Raw genomic sequence first — 17809 nt, forward strand, 5'->3', positions numbered from 1 at the left:
CTTTTGAATGTTTAAATAATTTATGTAAAAAAATGGTGTATATCTTTCAATAGCTTAAAATTTATTGACTTTACACTGTACAATATTTATAAATAAGTTTATCTAAATAATATATTAAACGTCAGAGAATAAAATATAACCTCCACGATGGTAAAGGAACAATTCAGAGAAACCGACGTAGCTCGCAAAATGTACGTATATTATTTTAAATCATTTTAAAGTAAATTTTGTATTGATATTTTTACGATTTTTAGTATTAAGTGTATTACAAAAAGTATAGAACAAAATATAAATTTCATAATGTAACTTTGATTGAACTTTCTATTAAAACATGTATCTTTAATACTTTATTTATTACAAAAGATAAAAGTGATATTAAGTCTTAATATATTTAATTAATATGTATTATTTTTATGTACCTTATTTATATTTTTTTCAATTGATTAGCTCTCATGTATCATTTGGAGTGGATAGTCGCCACAACATGGAAAGGCAGGCGCATATGCATGTTGTGGCTAAAAATCTATATAATCAAGATGTTGAACATACTCCAGTTCCATATGGAGTTCTTGATAGGAGAATGGTAATTACAATAGAAGGATCTTTTTCATATGTTACGTATTAATATTTATTTCTTAAATAATTTTGAATATAAATTTTTAGGGAACTTGTAATAATACTACTAATTGCGCATCATGTGGTAAAACATTAAATGAATGTATTGGACACTTTGGCTATATTGATTTAGAATTACCAGTTTTTCATGTTGGTTATTTTAGATCTATTATTGGTATTCTCCAAACTATTTGCAAAGTACTTTATAATTTATTTCATTTAATTTTAAATAAGATAATACATTATTCACAATAATAATTATAATATCTTAATTTATAGAATTGTTCTCATGTTATGTTGTCTGAAATGGATAAAAAACGTTATTTAACCAGGGTATTAAATCCTAATATGGGATACTTAACACGTAAAGCACTACGTAAACAAATTTTGGATAAAGCTAAGAAAACTACAATTTGTCAAAATTGTGGAGATCTTAATGGAACTGTTAAAAAAGCTGGTTTACTTAAAATAGTTCATGAAAAATATAAGGCAAAAAAGAAAATAGATGCCATTGTTCAACAGAAATTGGCTGAATATAACAGTGTGCTGGAAGATAATAAAGCATTAGAAGGAATGCTTCAAAGTGGATTAGTAAATGTATTAAATCCCCTAGAGGTGAAAGATAAAAGTTATTTATAATATAAATAATAATACAAACCCAATATTATAAAAATAACATAATTTTAGGTACAAAGCATTTTGGAAAAAATACCAGAAAATGACATTCCTCTCTTAATGATGAATTCAGAGTGTGCATTACCAAAAGATCTAATATTAACAAGAATTCCTGTACCACCAATCTGTATTAGACCTAGTGTAGTTTCTGATATAAAAGCTGGTACAACAGAAGATCATTTAACAATGAAATTATCTGAAATAGTATTTATCAATGATGTTATTCAGAAACACAGACAAAGTGGAGCAAAAGTACAAATGTACAATGAGGATTGGGAATTTCTACAATTGCATTGTGCCCTTTATATAAATAGTGAAATGTCTGGCATACCTCTAAATATGCAAGTAAGTTCATAATAAGAAATTGTATAATTTTTTGTTTGACTTGATACTACTAATAAATTACCAAAATATTTTAGCCAAAAAAAGCTGGGAGAGGATTAGTTCAAAGATTAAAAGGAAAACAAGGTCGTTTTCGTGGTAACTTATCCGGTAAACGTGTAGATTTCTCTAGTCGTACAGTTATTTCACCAGATCCTAATCTTAGAATTGAGCAAGTAAGTTTTTATGCAAATATATTATATGTCTTTATTTTTTATTTATATATTTTATATATTTAGAATAAATAAGTATATATATATGTATATATGTATATATATTGTTTTTATTCAATAGTATGGTGATATTGTTGAAAGGCATTTGAGAGATGATGATGTAGTATTATTCAATAGGCAACCATCTTTACATAAATTAAGTATCATGGCACATAAAGCAAAAGTATTAGATCATAGAACATTTAGATTTAATGAATGTGTTTGTACTCCTTATAATGCTGATTTTGATGGTGATGAAATGAATTTACATTTACCTCAAACTGAAGAAGCAAGAGCAGAAGCTTTAGTCTTAATGGGGGTAATATCCAAATTATTTAATGTTAAGTTTATTGTATTATATTAACTTATAATTTATAATGTAGTTTTACATTTTTATTTACTTCTTTTTAGAATAAATCAAATTTAGTTACACCTCGCAATGGAGAATTATTAATAGCTGCAACACAGGATTTTATTACTGGTGGATATCTTCTGACTCAGAAGGATATGTTCTTAAATAGATCTCAAGCAAGTCAATTAGCCGGTTGTCTCCTAGCAGGACCTGATATAGCTATGTCTATAAATCTTCCTCAACCAGCTATCTTAAAACCATCTGTATTATGGACAGGAAAACAAATTTTCAGTTTAATTTTAAAACCTAATAATACTTGTAATATTAAAGCCAATTTGAAAACCAAAGGAAGAGCTTATACAACTAATGAAGAATTATGCATTAATGATTCCTGTATGTATAATTTGTTTCTTTATACTTTTATACAACAAGAAAATAATTAAAATAATAACTTACAGATGTAATTATACGGAACTCAGAATTATTAGCAGGATCTATGGACAAATCGACTTTAGGTTCAGGTGCAAAACAAAATATATTTTATATTTTATTACGCGATTGGGGTGAAGATATTGCAACGATAGCTATGTGGCGGCTAGCAAGAATGGCAAGTTTCTTTCTTATGAATAGGGGTTTTTCTATTGGTATTGGCGACGTCACACCTGGTCAAGGACTTCTTAAAGCAAAAGACGAACTTTTAAATGCAGGGTAAATATAAATATAAATGAATGAAAATATCTAGGAATAACAAAGATTTACTATAATTTACTCTAATTTAGGTATTGTAAGTGTACAGAATACATTCAGCAAATGGAAGAAGGACGTCTTGTGTGTCAACCTGGTTGCACAGAAGAAGAAACATTAGAAGCAATGATATTAAAAGAACTTTCAGTAATTCGTGACCATGCTGGTAAAGCGTGTTTGAAAGAATTACATCCAAGTAACAGTCCATTAATTATGGCATTATCTGGCAGTAAAGGAAGTTTTATTAATATTTCTCAAATGATTGGTATGTTTAATACTATAAATATACATATTGATATGAATATATAATATGAATTGATATCGTTAAAAGCATGTAGGACAAAACGTCTTACAACTTCAAAACTAGTAATATTTGGATCCATATTTATTAAAATTTTTTGTTTATTTTAATGAATACTAGATACTCCAAAAGTTAAACACCAACTTTTAAAGACATTCGATACATATATAAAGAACATTTTTTATTTAATTGTATTTTTTATAATTTATTATTTGATATTTTCACTCTAATTAGCATGTGTGGGGCAACAAGCTATCAACGGTCATAGAGTTCCAAATGGATTTGAAGACAGAACTTTGCCGCATTTTGAACGACATTCAAAGCTCCCTGCAGCAAAGGGTTTTGTGGAAAACTCATTTTATTCTGGTTTAACACCAACAGAATTCTTTTTTCATACTATGGGTGGAAGAGAAGGTCTTGTAGATACAGCAGTTAAAACTGCAGAAACTGGTTATATGCAGCGACGATTAGTTAAGAGTTTAGAAGATCTGTGCCTTCATTACGATATGACGGTTCGTAATTCAGTAGGAGATATTGTACAAATATTGTATGGTGGTGATGCTCTAGATCCTACATATATGGAAGGTAAGATATTGTTACTTACCATTAATAAAAAAATAATCAAATTATTATTTTAATAGGAAAAGACTGCCCAGTGGATTACAAGAGAGTGTTAGATCATGTAAGAGCTAAATCGCCATGTAAAAATGAAGAACCACTAGATGGTCCTAGTGTAATTAAAGCTACAAATGAATTACTAAATTCTGAAGAATATGAATGTCTCAGTGAAGAATTTAAACAAGAATTATGGTAAGTATAGTGTTTATATACATCAAACAATTATAATTAAATACTACTAAAAATAAATTATTACAAATTTCTTACTTTTATAGCACATTCCTTAAAACCGTAGCACGTAAAATAGCGCGCCTTCGACATAATGCTCCATTAAATGTATCTGTAATTTTACAACTGGAACGACTCACAGTTTCTCAATTAGTTGAATTTATTCATACCTGTAAAGAAAAATATATGAGAGCAAAGATAGAACCAGGTACTGCTGTAGGTGCACTTGCTGCTCAGAGTATTGGAGAACCAGGTACACAAATGACATTGAAAACATTTCATTTTGCCGGTGTAGCGTCTATGAATATCACTCAAGGTGTACCGCGTATCAAAGAAATTATTAATGCAAATCCTAAAATTAGCACTCCAATCATCACAGCAGCTTTAGTAAGTTCTGTAATTAAGGTTTAATGTACTGAAAATTCTACATATATAAAAGAAAGAACATATTCTTCTTGCTCCATTTTGATATTAGGAAAATGACATGGATCCGGAATATGCTAGAAGAGTAAAAGGCAGAATTGAGAAAACTACCTTAGGACAAGTGACAGAATATATTGAAGAAGTTTATCTACCAGATGATTGTTTCTTATTGATCAAGTTAAATATTGATAGAATAAAGTTATTAAAATTAGAAGTAGACGTGAACTCTATACATTATTCGTAAGTGTATGAATTTATATTTTTATAATATAAAGAAATATTTGCTAATACAAATTTTCATAAAATACACGTTTAATTTAATCATAATATAATTTTTGTAGAATTTGTACATCAAAATTAAGACTAAATCCAAAATTAGTAAATGTTAGAGGACATTCTATTATCACTGTGAATCCCAGCAAAAATAAATATAGTATAAATTATGCTCTCACACAACTTAAAGAAACAATTCCAAATATTGTTGTAAAGGTAAATAGAATATACATAACATAAATATACTTTCAATTCTAAGGCATTATGTGCCAACTTTTACGTTTATACAATTTACAGGGGTTACCATCAATTTCTAGAGCTGTAATTCATAATGATGATTCAAGTGGCAAAACTAAATATAAATTATTTGTAGAAGGAGACAATATGAGAGATGTAATGGCAACTCTTGGCGTTTTAGGCAAAAAAACAACTTCAAACAATACTATTGAGGTACATGTATAATTAAACCAAAAGTACTTGTATTAAAAATATATATATATATTTTTTTTTAAGGTTTTTAAAACTTTAGGAATTGAAGCTGCAAGAGCAACTATAATGACAGAAATAAAATTAGTGATGGAAAATCATGGAATGAGTATTGATCGAAGACATCCAATGCTTGTAGCAGATTTAATGACTAGTAGGGGAGAAGTACTGGGTATTACAAGACAAGGGTTAGCTAAGATGAAAGAATCTGTTTTAAATTTGGCTTCGGTAAAACTTGATGTTTTTTGTTATGTTATATCTAAATTAAATTATCATATGAAAGTACATTATGTTTAAATAAAAAAAAACTAATAAATGATTAATTACAGTTTGAGAAAACAGCTGATCATTTATTTGATGCAGCTTATTATGGACAAAAAGATGTTATTTGTGGTGTATCTGAATCAATTATAATGGGTATTCCAGTTCCTGTAGGCACAGGAATTTTCAAATTACTTCACAAATATCCTTTTCAAACTTATTTCTTCAAATTTAAAGATATTAATCCATCTTTAATTTTAAATATTAATTGCATTTTTAATATATTATTTTCCTTATGAATAAAATACAGCTGATAAAGATGAGCCCAAAAAGAGAGATTTGATATTTGATGATCCACGATTTAATAAAGTTACAAAAACTATGACAAAGTTGTAAATTAACTGTTATGTATTTATAGTAAAATATTTAATGTATATAAATGAAAAGATATATATCAATGGAACTTTAACATTTTTATATTTCGTAGTTTACTTTAATTAAAACTTATTTATGTTTTAAGATAAAAATATACTTTTAAACTGATATGTATGTTATTATAGTTCATTAAATAAATTGTTTATAGTTGCTAAGAAACACGTGTTTGATCCATATTTGTTGTATACCAAATTACGGTAATACGATATGTGTATTTGGAACGAATCAGCAATATTATATACCATACTCGTCTTCACAATAGAATTTTGGTAACTTTTCAATGAATAAAATTGTGTAACATACTCTACAATACTTCACAAATTTTCGTACGATTAGATATTAATACGAAAAAAGAATATCGAAATGGTAAACGAAACTAAATTTTGGAATGAAATTCGAAAAGATATACCACAGTATAAAAAAGGAAAACCCAGAGTTGTTCCTGCTTTTACCATTCAAGCTTTACAGGTAATGCTTTAGTATTGCAAAAGTTATATTAAAAGTTATGTGAACTGACATTTGTTTATAACATATATATATATAGGAAAACACTGTAGTTGAAAAACCTCCTCGATATGAATTATACAAACCTCAACCACCTAAACCATCAACATTTCGGAAATTTTATGAATGGGGTGTATTTCCAGTTGCATTAGAAAAGGATAAGTATGGCACAAAACTTAGTTGGAAAGTTAAAATTGAAGATTTAGATTTTCACCATTATTTGCCGCTATTTTTTGATGGCTTAACAGAAACTGAACAACCAATTAAGTTTATAGTAGAACAAGGAATATCTGATATGTTAGAACACGGTGGACCTAAAATTTTACCTGTTGTGCCACAATTAATAATTCCTATTAAAAGTAACTTTCTGTCCTTAATTTTACATAATCTTATAAACTGAAAATTTGTATCATTTCATAAAAATTTTTGTTTGTTATAGAAGCTTTAAATACAAAAATGCCAGAAATCATATGTACAACACTGAAAGTTCTTCAAAATCTTGTACGCTCAGCAGATTGTGTTGGAGAAGCTCTAGTACCATATTTTAGACAAATCTTACCAGTTCTTAATTTATTAAAAGATAAAAATGGTAAGATCTTAATTTACTTTTATAATTTTATATACAAATTTTTTGTATTACACTTTATATTCCAGTAAACCTTGGAGAAGGTATTGACTACTCACAGCAAAAAGGTGAAAATGTTGCAGATATAATTCAAGAAACTCTTGAGTTACTTGAAATATATGGAGGTGAAGATGCTTTTATAAATATTAAATATATGGTTCCTACTTATGAATCTTGTATGATGAATTAAGTGCTGTGTATTTATTGTTCATTAATTATCCAATAATTCTAAAATTCTAGAAGCATAAAAAACGTATTATTTTAAAAATAGTTGTTATCTATAAATATTATACAAAATATTATAAAACATGGAAGAAATTAATAAATTGAATTATTATATGTAATGTAATTTAAATATTTACACTTTATTTACACTTTCCCTGCATCTTCTTTTAACGTTACCGTTCTGTTAAAAACTAGCTGTAAAAGAAGAAAAAAATTAATAATAATATTATTATTTACATTTTATTTTAATTACCTTTCCTGGTGTTGTATCAGGATCTACAGAGAAAAAGCCAATACGTTCAAATTGAAATTTATCAAAAGTTTTTGCTGAATTTGCCAAGCTTGCATCAATATATCCAACAATTTCTTTTTTACTAACTGGATTAATATCACTTAAGAAACCATTTGGTACCTCATTAGAATCTTCAGGATTTTTATGTTTAAATCTAAAATTTATATTATAAGAAAATTAAAAATTATTGTAGCTATTATATCAACAATAATAAATTATTACATCAATCTAATACTTACAATCGCTCATATAATCTAATAGATGCCAATACAGGATTTGATACCCAATGTATAAAAGCTTTAGGTTTATTAGTTTCTGAAATAGATTCTTGTCTAACAAGCAGATTTATAATATTCCCGATGCTATCTCTTTTGACTTCTTTAATTGTTAATACTATTCCTACATGTTTTAAACCAACAGACTGGTTTGGTGTTAAACGTCTAAAATCTTTTCCTGCTTTCTATGGATGTGTAATAACATTTTCAATACAATGATAACAAACATTTGCTACAATATATTATTAAATTAGAACACATTTATATACCTCTTTAAAGTCAGATGCTTCAATATATACAATTTCATCAAAGATAATGTCATGTTGCCCTTTGTCTGGTTCATTAGGCAAATTAGGAACTGTTACTTTTATAGGATTTTCATGAGGAAAATTGCTAATAGTTATTTTTAGTGGTTCTAAAACTACCATATGTCGATTTGCGGTTAAATTTAAAACAACTCTAACACATGCCTCTAAAACAGCTGGATCAACAACAGCTTGAGCACCAGTTACACCCATTTGTGCACAAAAATTGTTTATAGCTTCAGATGGAAAACCTCGTCTATGAAGAGCAGTTAATGTGAATAATCTAAAAAAAAAATATATATATATTATTTATTGTTTAAAATATATATATTATTTATTGTTTATTATAATAAATATCTGTTTAAAAGTTTATATCTTCAAATATTAATGTAATGAACTTTTATATTTATTGAATATTAAAATATACCTAGGATCATCCCAATCAGATACAATGCCTTCTTCAATCAATTTACTGATTTTTCTTTTAGAAACAACTGTGTAGCTCACATTTAATCTACCATATTCCCATTGTACAGGGCAATAAATGTCTAAAGCATTACAAAGCCAATAATATGACGATCTTCTTGACTGAAATTCTTTGGTACAAAGAGAGTGAGTTATGTTTTCTAAACTGTCACATAAACAATGCGTAAAATCATAAGTTGGATAAATACACCATTGATATCCTGTTTTGTGATGTGGACTGTATTTTATTCTATATGCAACTGGATCTTGTTTCCCTTCTTCTAATGTTACTTTCATTCGTAATGTAGCTTCACCTTCTTCAAGTAATCCATCTTTCATATCCTACATAGAAAATTAAAAGATCAATTAAAATTATTTATGATATAATTTAGAATTTCTAAATAACTAAACATTGTAAATTCTAAGAATTCGTTTGAAAAAGATAGTAATTACATTAAATAATTGTAAACTCTCTGAAACCGGTCTGTTACGCCAAGGACTTGGTGGTGGATTAAAACCTTTTATTTCTTCACTAGACTGATGACAAACATATGCTAAATCCTTCTTAATAAGTACAATCGCCCATTCATACAATTGTTGAAAATAATCAGAAGAATGAGTAATTTTAGCTGGTTTATAACCAAGCCATTCTACCATTTCATGAATACCAATGAAAAACTTTTCTTCTTCTTTTTCAGGATTTGTATCATCATAACGTAAATAACATATTCCATTATGAGCTGCTGCATACCTACAATTAAGTAGTTATGTGAAATGCAATTTAAATTACAAAAATTAAAAATCATATATTAAAATGGAACATACCCAAAATTAATATTAATTGCCTTTGCATGACCAATATGTAAAATTCCATTAGGTTCTGGTGGAAATCTAGTTATTACTTTGCCACCTGTTACTTTTAAATGTTCTTGAAGTAATTTATGTGTATTTGGTGTTATAATATATCCTTCAGTTTTATAATTTTCTCCTGGTTTATGAAAGTGAACTTTAGTTTTCATTAATTCACTTATTGTCTGAGCACCTATCTTCTCGTTTGTTGCTATTGTAGTTTTTAATTCTGCTATATAATAATTAGATACTTTTTAAATAATGAATTATAATATTAACCTGATATAAATAATTAATCCTCAATATCAAATAATCAAGTAAATAATGTTTTTACTTGTTTATTTATATTTCAAAAAGTAATATTGTTTATTTGATTATCTAATATTAAATGTAAATGAAAAAAGAAGATTTATTTACCCTTTTTTTTCTCTGTCTTTTGTGGCTTTGCTTGTTTGGTTACTTTAGGTAATGGTATACGATCAGAATCAGTTTTTGGACCTAATAAATCAAGCATTTGAATATCAAATTCATTCTTTACTGCTTTTCCATCTGCCCATTTTAGACTACTACATACTTGTTGCATTAATGGACCAACATTAAAGTGATATCTGCAAAAGCATGTTTTATTACATAAAACTTAAGATTTACAATGCTATTAAAATATTAAATTTTAATGCTAAATATAACATATATACCTTTTCTCTATTATTTCCATTTTATGTGCATTTATCAATTTTTCAACTTCACATTCTATTTTTTCTGGTGATATAACAATACCTACTCCACATTCTTTCTCAAAATCAGATACATCAACATTTTCTTTTATGTGGCTAAGTAAATAATTTAAACCAGTATCTAACCTTTGAATTGTGTCTAATTTCTTTTCAACTATATATTTAGCAAGAAATAGCAATTTATCCGCAATTTGAGTCTTAATCTTTGAAGCAAGATGATATAATAAAGTTCCAATTTCTGGTGTAATAATTTCATACTTCTTAGCCTAAAAATATAACACATATGGTAATGTAGATATTATAAAATAACACAATATTTAGTAATAATTACTACATTTTATTCACATATAAATAAATAAAGAAATTTATTAATTAATATTAATTTATTAATATTTATTCTTATATGTTTAAATGATTAACTAACCTCTATTATAACAAGTTTTAAATTATTAGAAACCTGTTTGTTTTTTAGAGTTTCTTTAGCTTTTTGTTCACTTAAACCAATAGATTGAAATAATTCTACGTCGTCTTTGGATTCCATTGTCATATTTTTCTTTTTCTTCAATATGTAATTTAATGTGATTTTGAAACCGGGAGATTAGTTCCTACGTGTACAAAAGTTTTTATACATTAGTGCGTAGATTTTATTACAATAATGTGATAACGCAAATAATCTTTATTACAGAAGATTATTGCATCTTTCTAAGTTCTGAGATTATACATTATTATTTATATGACCTATTAATACTATATTTATTTCATTAATGAAAAAATATAGTTTAAAACATAAAATTTATAATAACAATTATATTACATTATTCTGTTATTAAAAACGAAGACCAAACGTTAGTAAAATCTAAGTTTTTTGAAAATTTCATAAAATTTATCCAATCGTAAAAATAACTAATTGTTATAAAATTATTCAATGTTAACATAAGATATTTTACTTTCGGAAAGTATATTATTTCGGAAGTATCTTAAGAGAATATATACATTCTCAAGTTAATTTATATTCTTTATTTATCAAATTTTATATAATAGATAAATATACTTCAAAAATTATATAAATTTTATACATTAATCATAAAAGATTAATATATGGTTAAGTTATATTTTTGTGTATATATGTACATATACGCATAATCAGATTTAAAAACATTTGTGGATAAAATAAATATATATAAAAATTAATAAAAAATGTATGAAAGTGATGATGAAGATTTAACATTATGTCCTACAACACTTGCTGCCTTAAATGAGTTCCTTAAAGAAAAGGAAGAAAAAGAAAATCAATTAAAATATAGTTTAGAAAATCAAAATTTAAATGTTTCTTTTGATGAAAATTGGGTAAGTTAGTTTTTACTAAATACATTAATGATTTTTCCTAATAATATTTACTTCTAAGTTTATGATTTGCTACATATTTTGTAAATATAATTTTCGTTGTTCAACTTTTTGTTTTGTAATGATTTGTAATGATTTATTAATATACATTTTAGCAATTAAGTCAGTTTTGGTATGATGATAACACAACAGATACTCTTGTAAAAGGTGCTATAAAATGTACAGAATCTAATGGAAAAATTGCTCTAATATCATGTCCTACGCTTTATAGTAAATTAAAAAAGAACTGTGGTGAACGACAAGGTAGAAAAACATATTATTTGTAATTTAGTAATTTATTCAATATTAAATATGCACTATTACTATTAATGTTAATTACTTATTTACAGTCACCCTTTTTGAATATGATGAACGTTTTAAAATATATGGACATGACTTCATATCATATAATTATAAATTTCCTTTAAATATACCTAGAGATATGTCAAATTCATATGATTTGGTTATAGCTGATCCACCATTTCTCTCTGATGAATGTTTAACAAAAATTGCAGTTACAATAAAATTTTTAGCCAAAAACAACATTGTGCTCTGTACAGGTATTTTTCATAATTATTTGATATCTATTTTACTTTCATATTTATTTCATATTTATTTTACAGGTGCTATTATGTATGAATTGGCAGAAAGATTGTTAAATATTAGAATTTGCCATTTTGTTCCACATCATCAAAATAATCTTGCAAATGAATTTTATTGTTATTCAAATTTCGATTTTGATAAAATGTTACTATAAAAAAATATAATAAAGAAATTGTACATATAAAATGTTAATGTTTTGTAATGTTAAATCGATTGAATATAATAAGAAATTTAAATCTACGATTATTCGTTATTTTTAAATTATATATATTTTCAATTTATATCATTTTCGGTATTCTAAAATAAATTAATGTGTTCATATATGAATATCATTAAATACTTTTTTATATTTTTTTTAATAATGAGGTCATTTTTACAATTATATAAAATATTTTTTTATAATTTTAATTTTTTTTAATTGAAAACTAAAACAAGTTGGTAATAGTGATACATTCAAACATATTTGAACAAAGTATTAAATTTAATAATTTAATTCATAATTTACTTCGTTTTACTTACTGCACAATATTTGTTGTATAATATATTCTATTTTATTTTTATCTATATTAGTATATGAAATAATAATTAATGCATATTGTAATGATAATTAGATAGAAACAAAGTTTTTTTGTTTCTAAACTCCCTAGATAAGAAAAAATAATCTCTAGGTAAACAGATGTGAAAAGAAGACACGCGATGGAAAGCGTAAATATTTACATTTCTTGAGTGTTTGTGAAAGTAATTTTTATTTATAATCATGATAGACGGAAACATTTCCATGGAGGAGGATACAGAATTACGAGATTTGGTGGTGCAAACCCTTGAAAATAATGGTGTTCTTGCAAAAGTGCGGGTATGACAGAAAAATTTTTTAAAAATCGTGTCTTTTTCGTAGGTTATGCAGATTACGTCAAAGAACATTCTGCCATTAAAACTATAATTTTTTTCGTAATATTGATTTTTAAATGTTTTATAATATTATAGGCAGAACTCAGGGCAAGTGTGTTCTTAGCTTTGGAAGAACAAGAATCTGTAATGGTATGTTAAAATTTTGCAGTAGATCAATTTTTTTACATATGTATGTAGAAACAGTCTTTTTAATATTTAAATCATAATTGATAGGAGTAAAGTATAGAAAATAATGTAAGAGAATATTAACTTACAAATTATATTTAAGGTTTTTATAGTATAATATAAATATTTCAGAATCCAGAACCACTTCTCAATAAAACCGTAAAACAGTACCTGTCTAATTCAGAAGGAAAATTATTGTTTTCCTTGGTTAGGGAGTTCCTAGAATATTTTGGTCTTGATTATACAATATCTGTATATGATCCAGAAACTTACTTTGGAAAAGAATATAATTATGTTGGAAGAAATAAATTATGCGAAGAATTAGGTATTGAATCCAATGAGCCATTGCTTGGAGAAATATTAAAAAACAGCATGATCAGTGCCTTTAATAACACACAGAAGGTATTTAAATCAATATAATTATGGTCTTATTATATTTATAATTTTATTGTATTTAGAAGATAAACATGAATTAATACAACTTTGCAAAGATTAATTAGTATAATTTATTAAAAATTACAATTATTACAATTATAAATATTTTTATAGAATGTAATTGACAGCAAATTTAGTAAAACTGAGGAAACTACAACAAATATTGCTAATACAACGTTTGAAATTTCCATTCCAAAAGTATTAACTAATGAAACTACATCATTGTCAAATGATAATGATGTATCGGATAAATTAGAAAGTGTTTCGCAACAAAGTTCAAAACTTCCAATAAATGTGACAATAACTGATAAAAAAAATAAAGAGACATCTCTTCATGTTTCAATAGATAAATTAAATTGTGAGAAGCAAAATGATCCTCTCAGGAATAGTACAACTTCTGAATACAATGAAAACAATGATGGAATTGATAGTAAAGGGAACAATAGTAGAAATTTTGATACACTCCCTATAAGTCCAAATGGCACAAGTAAAGTGATGAATCATACGACAAAGGAGACTGAGATAGATACACTCATCCAAACAAGTTTACTAAATAAAACCGAGCCTTTAATTAAGTTTGATGAATCTATAGTTACTGAAATGCAAACAAATCAAAATGAAGATATAAATAAGCAAAATAATATAAATAGTTTGGAATTACAAATAGTAAATAATGTACAAAACAAGAAACCAGTTAATACTGGGAACAGTTTTGGAAAAACTGTATACTTTGAAGAAATTATTGTTGATGGAAAAAGAGAGAATATTAATGATATACGTAATACTGATACCTTTTTACAAGATTTACCATCTTTAGATAAAAAATCACATTCTATACTTAGCAATCTCCCACCACTAAACGGTAAAAAAACTAATATTAATGATCTGAAAGAATTGATGGACATTGGACTTGGTATGTTGACGTATATTTTTATAACATATTTTTTATAATATCTATGTCATAAATGTAATATATTTAGGAACTGATGGTATAGATAACTATGAAGAGGATTTTGTCTCATCTGCATCTGGCAGTGCTTATGATCAAAGTCCATCTAAGGATGCTGAAAAATCAGATAGTCCAATAAAACTACAAACGAAAAAGCAAGATAAAATTCACAGTGCTCATAGTGAGGATATAAGTGAAGAAATTGAAGATATGGATGATATACTAAGTAGTACATCATGTGTAAGTAATTTGTATATGAATTTAGATTTATTTATATATATAAATATATTTTTCTGTATAATATTTCTTTTATATACTTTAAATATTGCATGTTCAATTACATTTTAGCTTGAAGACATAAAAATGGATAAAAAGATGTCAAATTTTTCAACGGGTATTACAGCAAATTGTGCAAAGGAATTGTAATTATGAAATATGCCACTAGAGAGTTACTGTAAGAAGTTTAAAATGTTATTTCATTTATATCCTATGTCAGGGCATCAAGTATATTAATGCAAATTGCTATGAATTCATAAATTTGCAAAATTATTTTGGTTTCTAACGTGGCACTGCCATTTATGGCTCAATACTTATAAGTTTTCCCATAAAAAGAAAATAGGAAAAAAGAAGAAAAAAACGAACGTAGAAGGGAAATGTCTGAATAGATAATTTATAAATGTTATATTTTCAGTATTTTATAAGAGTCTTTTGTCAAAAACATATTTTTATAAATCAGAAATTTTATTTTAACAGCATTTAGGAATAATAATTTTTAAATAAATATTCTATGGAAATAATATTATCATATGGAAAGGATCAGTTTTTTTATAAAAACGTTACAAAAATTTTATTACAAGAAATTAAATATTATAAACTAAACTGATGAACTGTCATTACTATCTGCTATTATGTAATAAGATGTTAAATTATATTTTTTGCAATTCAAACTATTAAAGGTAGGAGTCATGTAAAAGTTCCCAGGAAAAATTTCTATAAAATACATGTTGTAAACATATTTATAATTTTATAATGTATTAAGAAGCAGTTGTTTAAAAATTTATAACTTGCATTGATATGAAAAACAGCAAAAATCTAAACTAAACTATTAAAGTAAATATACTATTGCATTTTTGTTTTAAAAATTATGGTATATTGTTAACTGAATTAGAAGAGTAATACTAAGTCTTTTGATAACACACTTTCAGACAAACTGCCTTCTACGTTGTTTTGTAAATATGTCTAGTATTATTACTCATAAAGCCAATTATCTCAATGTTAAAATATCTTAAAAAAATGAAAAGTAATCAGTTACATTAATGGTTGTTGAACACTTAGTTATATCTTTCTAAAAAAATTTTGTAACAATTTTGTTATGTTTATCAAAATAATTCCTGTCTGATTTTATGACCAAAGTGTCATTAATTACCTCATTTAACTAAAGTTACTGGTATAGTATTGATAACGATATCAGTAAATCATCCGTCTGAAAATGGATTGCCTAAAAAATACGTAAAATTATTTTTCATCAAAGATAATGGTGCTAAATGCATAAAACTAAAAGTATTTATAAAAGTTGAAGATAATATTCAATAAAAAATTAGGTGCTTATATGTTTTCTTGCATCCATGAATTTTAACATTTAAATAACTAATAAAAGCTTTAGACTAAGTAATTCAATTTTTGGGCAATCCAATACCTTGATAAACATATTGGTATAAATATACTGTGCCCCAAATAAGATGCAATAACTAAGTACAATTCATAATGGATCAACTGGATGCTTGACAAATCAAAATCTGTTTGTAACAGTTGTACAGCCTGCTTCCTTCACAGAACTTTTAGTAGCACACAATTACTGTAATTTCATCAATAGTAAATATTGTAAATGATTCAAACAAAGAGATTTCATAATCAGTTAACATATTTTACAATTTTTATTGCACAGAATTAATTTTATTTATAATGACATTATATTTATACTATAAAATTTATACTTCTATTAAAATTGTAGTCTTTATTATAATTTCATTATAAACATTACTTTTAGTAGAACAGATTTAGTCAACATTATCAGAGGATAATATTTAATCTTTGACTGTTGACTAATATTTATTTTTCTATAACATACATTAAAAACTAACTTGTCTATTTTAGAAATATATTATAAACATTAAAAATATTAAATATATATTTATTCATACATCATTTCAGTGAAAATATACAATTTGAAGTTTTTACTCCTACAGTATTAGGTACAATGAAATCCCTTAGTTTGAATCAGCTTTTATCTTTATGTATATATTAAAGCAGGTGTGTTCCTGACCAATCAACGTGGTTACATTTTAATATTGACAAACCATATAATTTTATAAAAACAATTTCAGGATGATACTGAACATTCCTACACTTTATAGAATGTAAAACATAGATACATTCCATTGTTATTAAGATTATTGCACTTTTGTTGTATTGTTAGCATTAGTAAAGAAATTTACACAATAAGTATTTTTCACCATAAATTATAAGAGAGACAAGAGCAAAGAAAAGAGAGTAGAAAGGGGGGGGGGCGAGCGAGCGAGAGAGAGAGAGAGAGAGAGAGAGAGAGAGAGAGAGAGAGAGAGAGAGAGAGAGCGAGAGGGTATGTATGTGTGCGCGCGTGTGTGTAATTTAAGAAATGTTTCACAATTAACCACAGTATATCCACAAATTTTATTTTACATTCTGATAAAACTAGAAAGTGTTTTTGTAAGCGTTTCTATTGCAGGGTACACAAACATTTTTATATTTATGTAATTTCAGAAGTGGTTTCAATTAATCCTAAGCTGATTAATATGAAATCGCATATTCTACATGCATTTTATTATATGCAAAAAATCTTGTTACATATACACATATATATATTTTTCTTTTCTCTTTGGAAAATTTGTAAAATGTACATATACAGTACATAATGAATATGCAACCTTTTATTTTATATGCCAAACATAAAAAGAAATACAGTGTGAAAAAGATTGAAAATATATTTTTTAAGATTAAAAAAATATTAATAAATTTCTTTTTTGATACAATGATATATATATATATATA

The 17809-nt window shown here is 25.8% G+C and overlaps 5 protein-coding genes across 5 annotated transcripts; 4 read left to right on the plus strand and 1 right to left on the minus strand.

The window, feature by feature from the left end:
- The first annotated feature begins 50 nt into the window (after window positions 1–50).
- On the plus strand, window positions 51–5965 carry LOC108549707 (RNA polymerase III subunit A). Its single transcript, XM_017903192.1, has 19 exons — window positions 51–191; window positions 448–583; window positions 664–813; window positions 895–1230; window positions 1303–1635; window positions 1710–1847; window positions 1966–2202; window positions 2295–2628; window positions 2694–2943; window positions 3015–3244; window positions 3515–3865; window positions 3922–4090; window positions 4174–4513; window positions 4602–4789; window positions 4891–5038; window positions 5120–5272; window positions 5336–5536; window positions 5638–5771; window positions 5878–5965. The coding sequence occupies exons 1-19, from the start codon at window positions 148–150 to the stop codon at window positions 5963–5965; spliced, it is 3960 nt and encodes a 1319-aa protein (XP_017758681.1). The 5' UTR covers window positions 51–147.
- A 402-nt stretch (window positions 5966–6367) lies between these two features.
- LOC108549720 (parkin coregulated gene protein homolog) lies at window positions 6368–7350 on the plus strand. Its single transcript, XM_017903206.1, has 4 exons — window positions 6368–6472; window positions 6549–6867; window positions 6948–7097; window positions 7163–7350. The coding sequence occupies exons 1-4, from the start codon at window positions 6368–6370 to the stop codon at window positions 7321–7323; spliced, it is 735 nt and encodes a 244-aa protein (XP_017758695.1). The 3' UTR covers window positions 7324–7350.
- GlnRS (Glutaminyl-tRNA synthetase) lies at window positions 7327–10825 on the minus strand. Its single transcript, XM_017903203.1, has 11 exons — window positions 10703–10825; window positions 10240–10544; window positions 9962–10152; window positions 9521–9776; window positions 9149–9446; window positions 8658–9037; window positions 8195–8513; window positions 7890–8110; window positions 7612–7804; window positions 7496–7553; window positions 7327–7369 (listed from the first exon to the last, which is right to left on the minus strand). Exons 1-10 carry the CDS (start codon window positions 10823–10825, stop codon window positions 7503–7505), a joined length of 2337 nt encoding a protein of 778 aa, XP_017758692.1. The 3' UTR covers window positions 7327–7369; window positions 7496–7502.
- A 650-nt stretch (window positions 10826–11475) lies between these two features.
- LOC108549721 (protein-lysine N-methyltransferase n6amt2) lies at window positions 11476–12406 on the plus strand (the record flags this gene model as incomplete). Its single annotated transcript, XM_017903208.1, has 4 exons — window positions 11476–11625; window positions 11778–11925; window positions 12012–12221; window positions 12285–12406. Coding segments are annotated over exons 1-4 (630 nt in total), but the record flags the coding sequence as incomplete, so codon positions are not given.
- A 561-nt stretch (window positions 12407–12967) lies between these two features.
- LOC108549719 (putative uncharacterized protein DDB_G0282133) lies at window positions 12968–15214 on the plus strand. The gene is made up of 6 exons (XM_017903205.1): window positions 12968–13117; window positions 13249–13302; window positions 13471–13740; window positions 13888–14686; window positions 14754–14962; window positions 15071–15214. Exons 1-6 carry the CDS (start codon window positions 13022–13024, stop codon window positions 15146–15148), a joined length of 1506 nt encoding a protein of 501 aa, XP_017758694.1. The 5' UTR covers window positions 12968–13021; the 3' UTR covers window positions 15149–15214.
- Window positions 15215–17809: the final 2595 nt, after the last annotated feature.

This window comes from Eufriesea mexicana, unplaced genomic scaffold, assembly GCF_001483705.2.
Source record: "Eufriesea mexicana isolate 0111107269 unplaced genomic scaffold, ASM148370v2 scaffold2217, whole genome shotgun sequence".
NCBI lineage: Eukaryota > Metazoa > Arthropoda > Insecta > Hymenoptera > Apidae > Eufriesea > Eufriesea mexicana.

Bases quoted from the DNA above. Each gene is read 5' to 3' on its own strand.
- LOC108549719 (XM_017903205.1), top strand. From the start codon at position 13,022: ATGATAGACGGAAACATTTCCATGGAGGAGGATACAGAATTACGAGAT. The intron at 14,687-14,753 runs GTATGTTGACGT...TAATATATTTAG, and splicing joins ATTGATGGACATTGGACTTG to GAACTGATGGTATAGATAAC. The intron at 14,963-15,070 runs GTAAGTAATTTG...ATTACATTTTAG, and splicing joins TACTAAGTAGTACATCATGT to CTTGAAGACATAAAAATGGA.
- GlnRS (XM_017903203.1), bottom strand. From the start codon at position 10,825: ATGACAATGGAATCCAAAGACGACGTAGAATTATTTCAATCTATTGGT. The intron at 9,038-9,148 runs GTAATTACTATC...TTTTCTATGTAG, and splicing joins AGAGTTTACAATTATTTAAT to GATATGAAAGATGGATTACT. The intron at 8,111-8,194 runs GTATATAAATGT...ACACATCCATAG, and splicing joins AAGCATCTGACTTTAAAGAG to AAAGCAGGAAAAGATTTTAG.
- LOC108549720 (XM_017903206.1), top strand. From the start codon at position 6,368: ATGGTAAACGAAACTAAATTTTGGAATGAAATTCGAAAAGATATACCA. The intron at 6,473-6,548 runs GTAATGCTTTAG...ATATATATATAG, and splicing joins TTACCATTCAAGCTTTACAG to GAAAACACTGTAGTTGAAAA. The intron at 7,098-7,162 runs GTAAGATCTTAA...TTTATATTCCAG, and splicing joins TTTATTAAAAGATAAAAATG to TAAACCTTGGAGAAGGTATT.
- LOC108549707 (XM_017903192.1), top strand. From the start codon at position 148: ATGGTAAAGGAACAATTCAGAGAAACCGACGTAGCTCGCAAAAT. The intron at 1,636-1,709 runs GTAAGTTCATAA...AAAATATTTTAG, and splicing joins GCATACCTCTAAATATGCAA to CCAAAAAAAGCTGGGAGAGG. The intron at 2,944-3,014 runs GTAAATATAAAT...ACTCTAATTTAG, and splicing joins GACGAACTTTTAAATGCAGG to GTATTGTAAGTGTACAGAAT.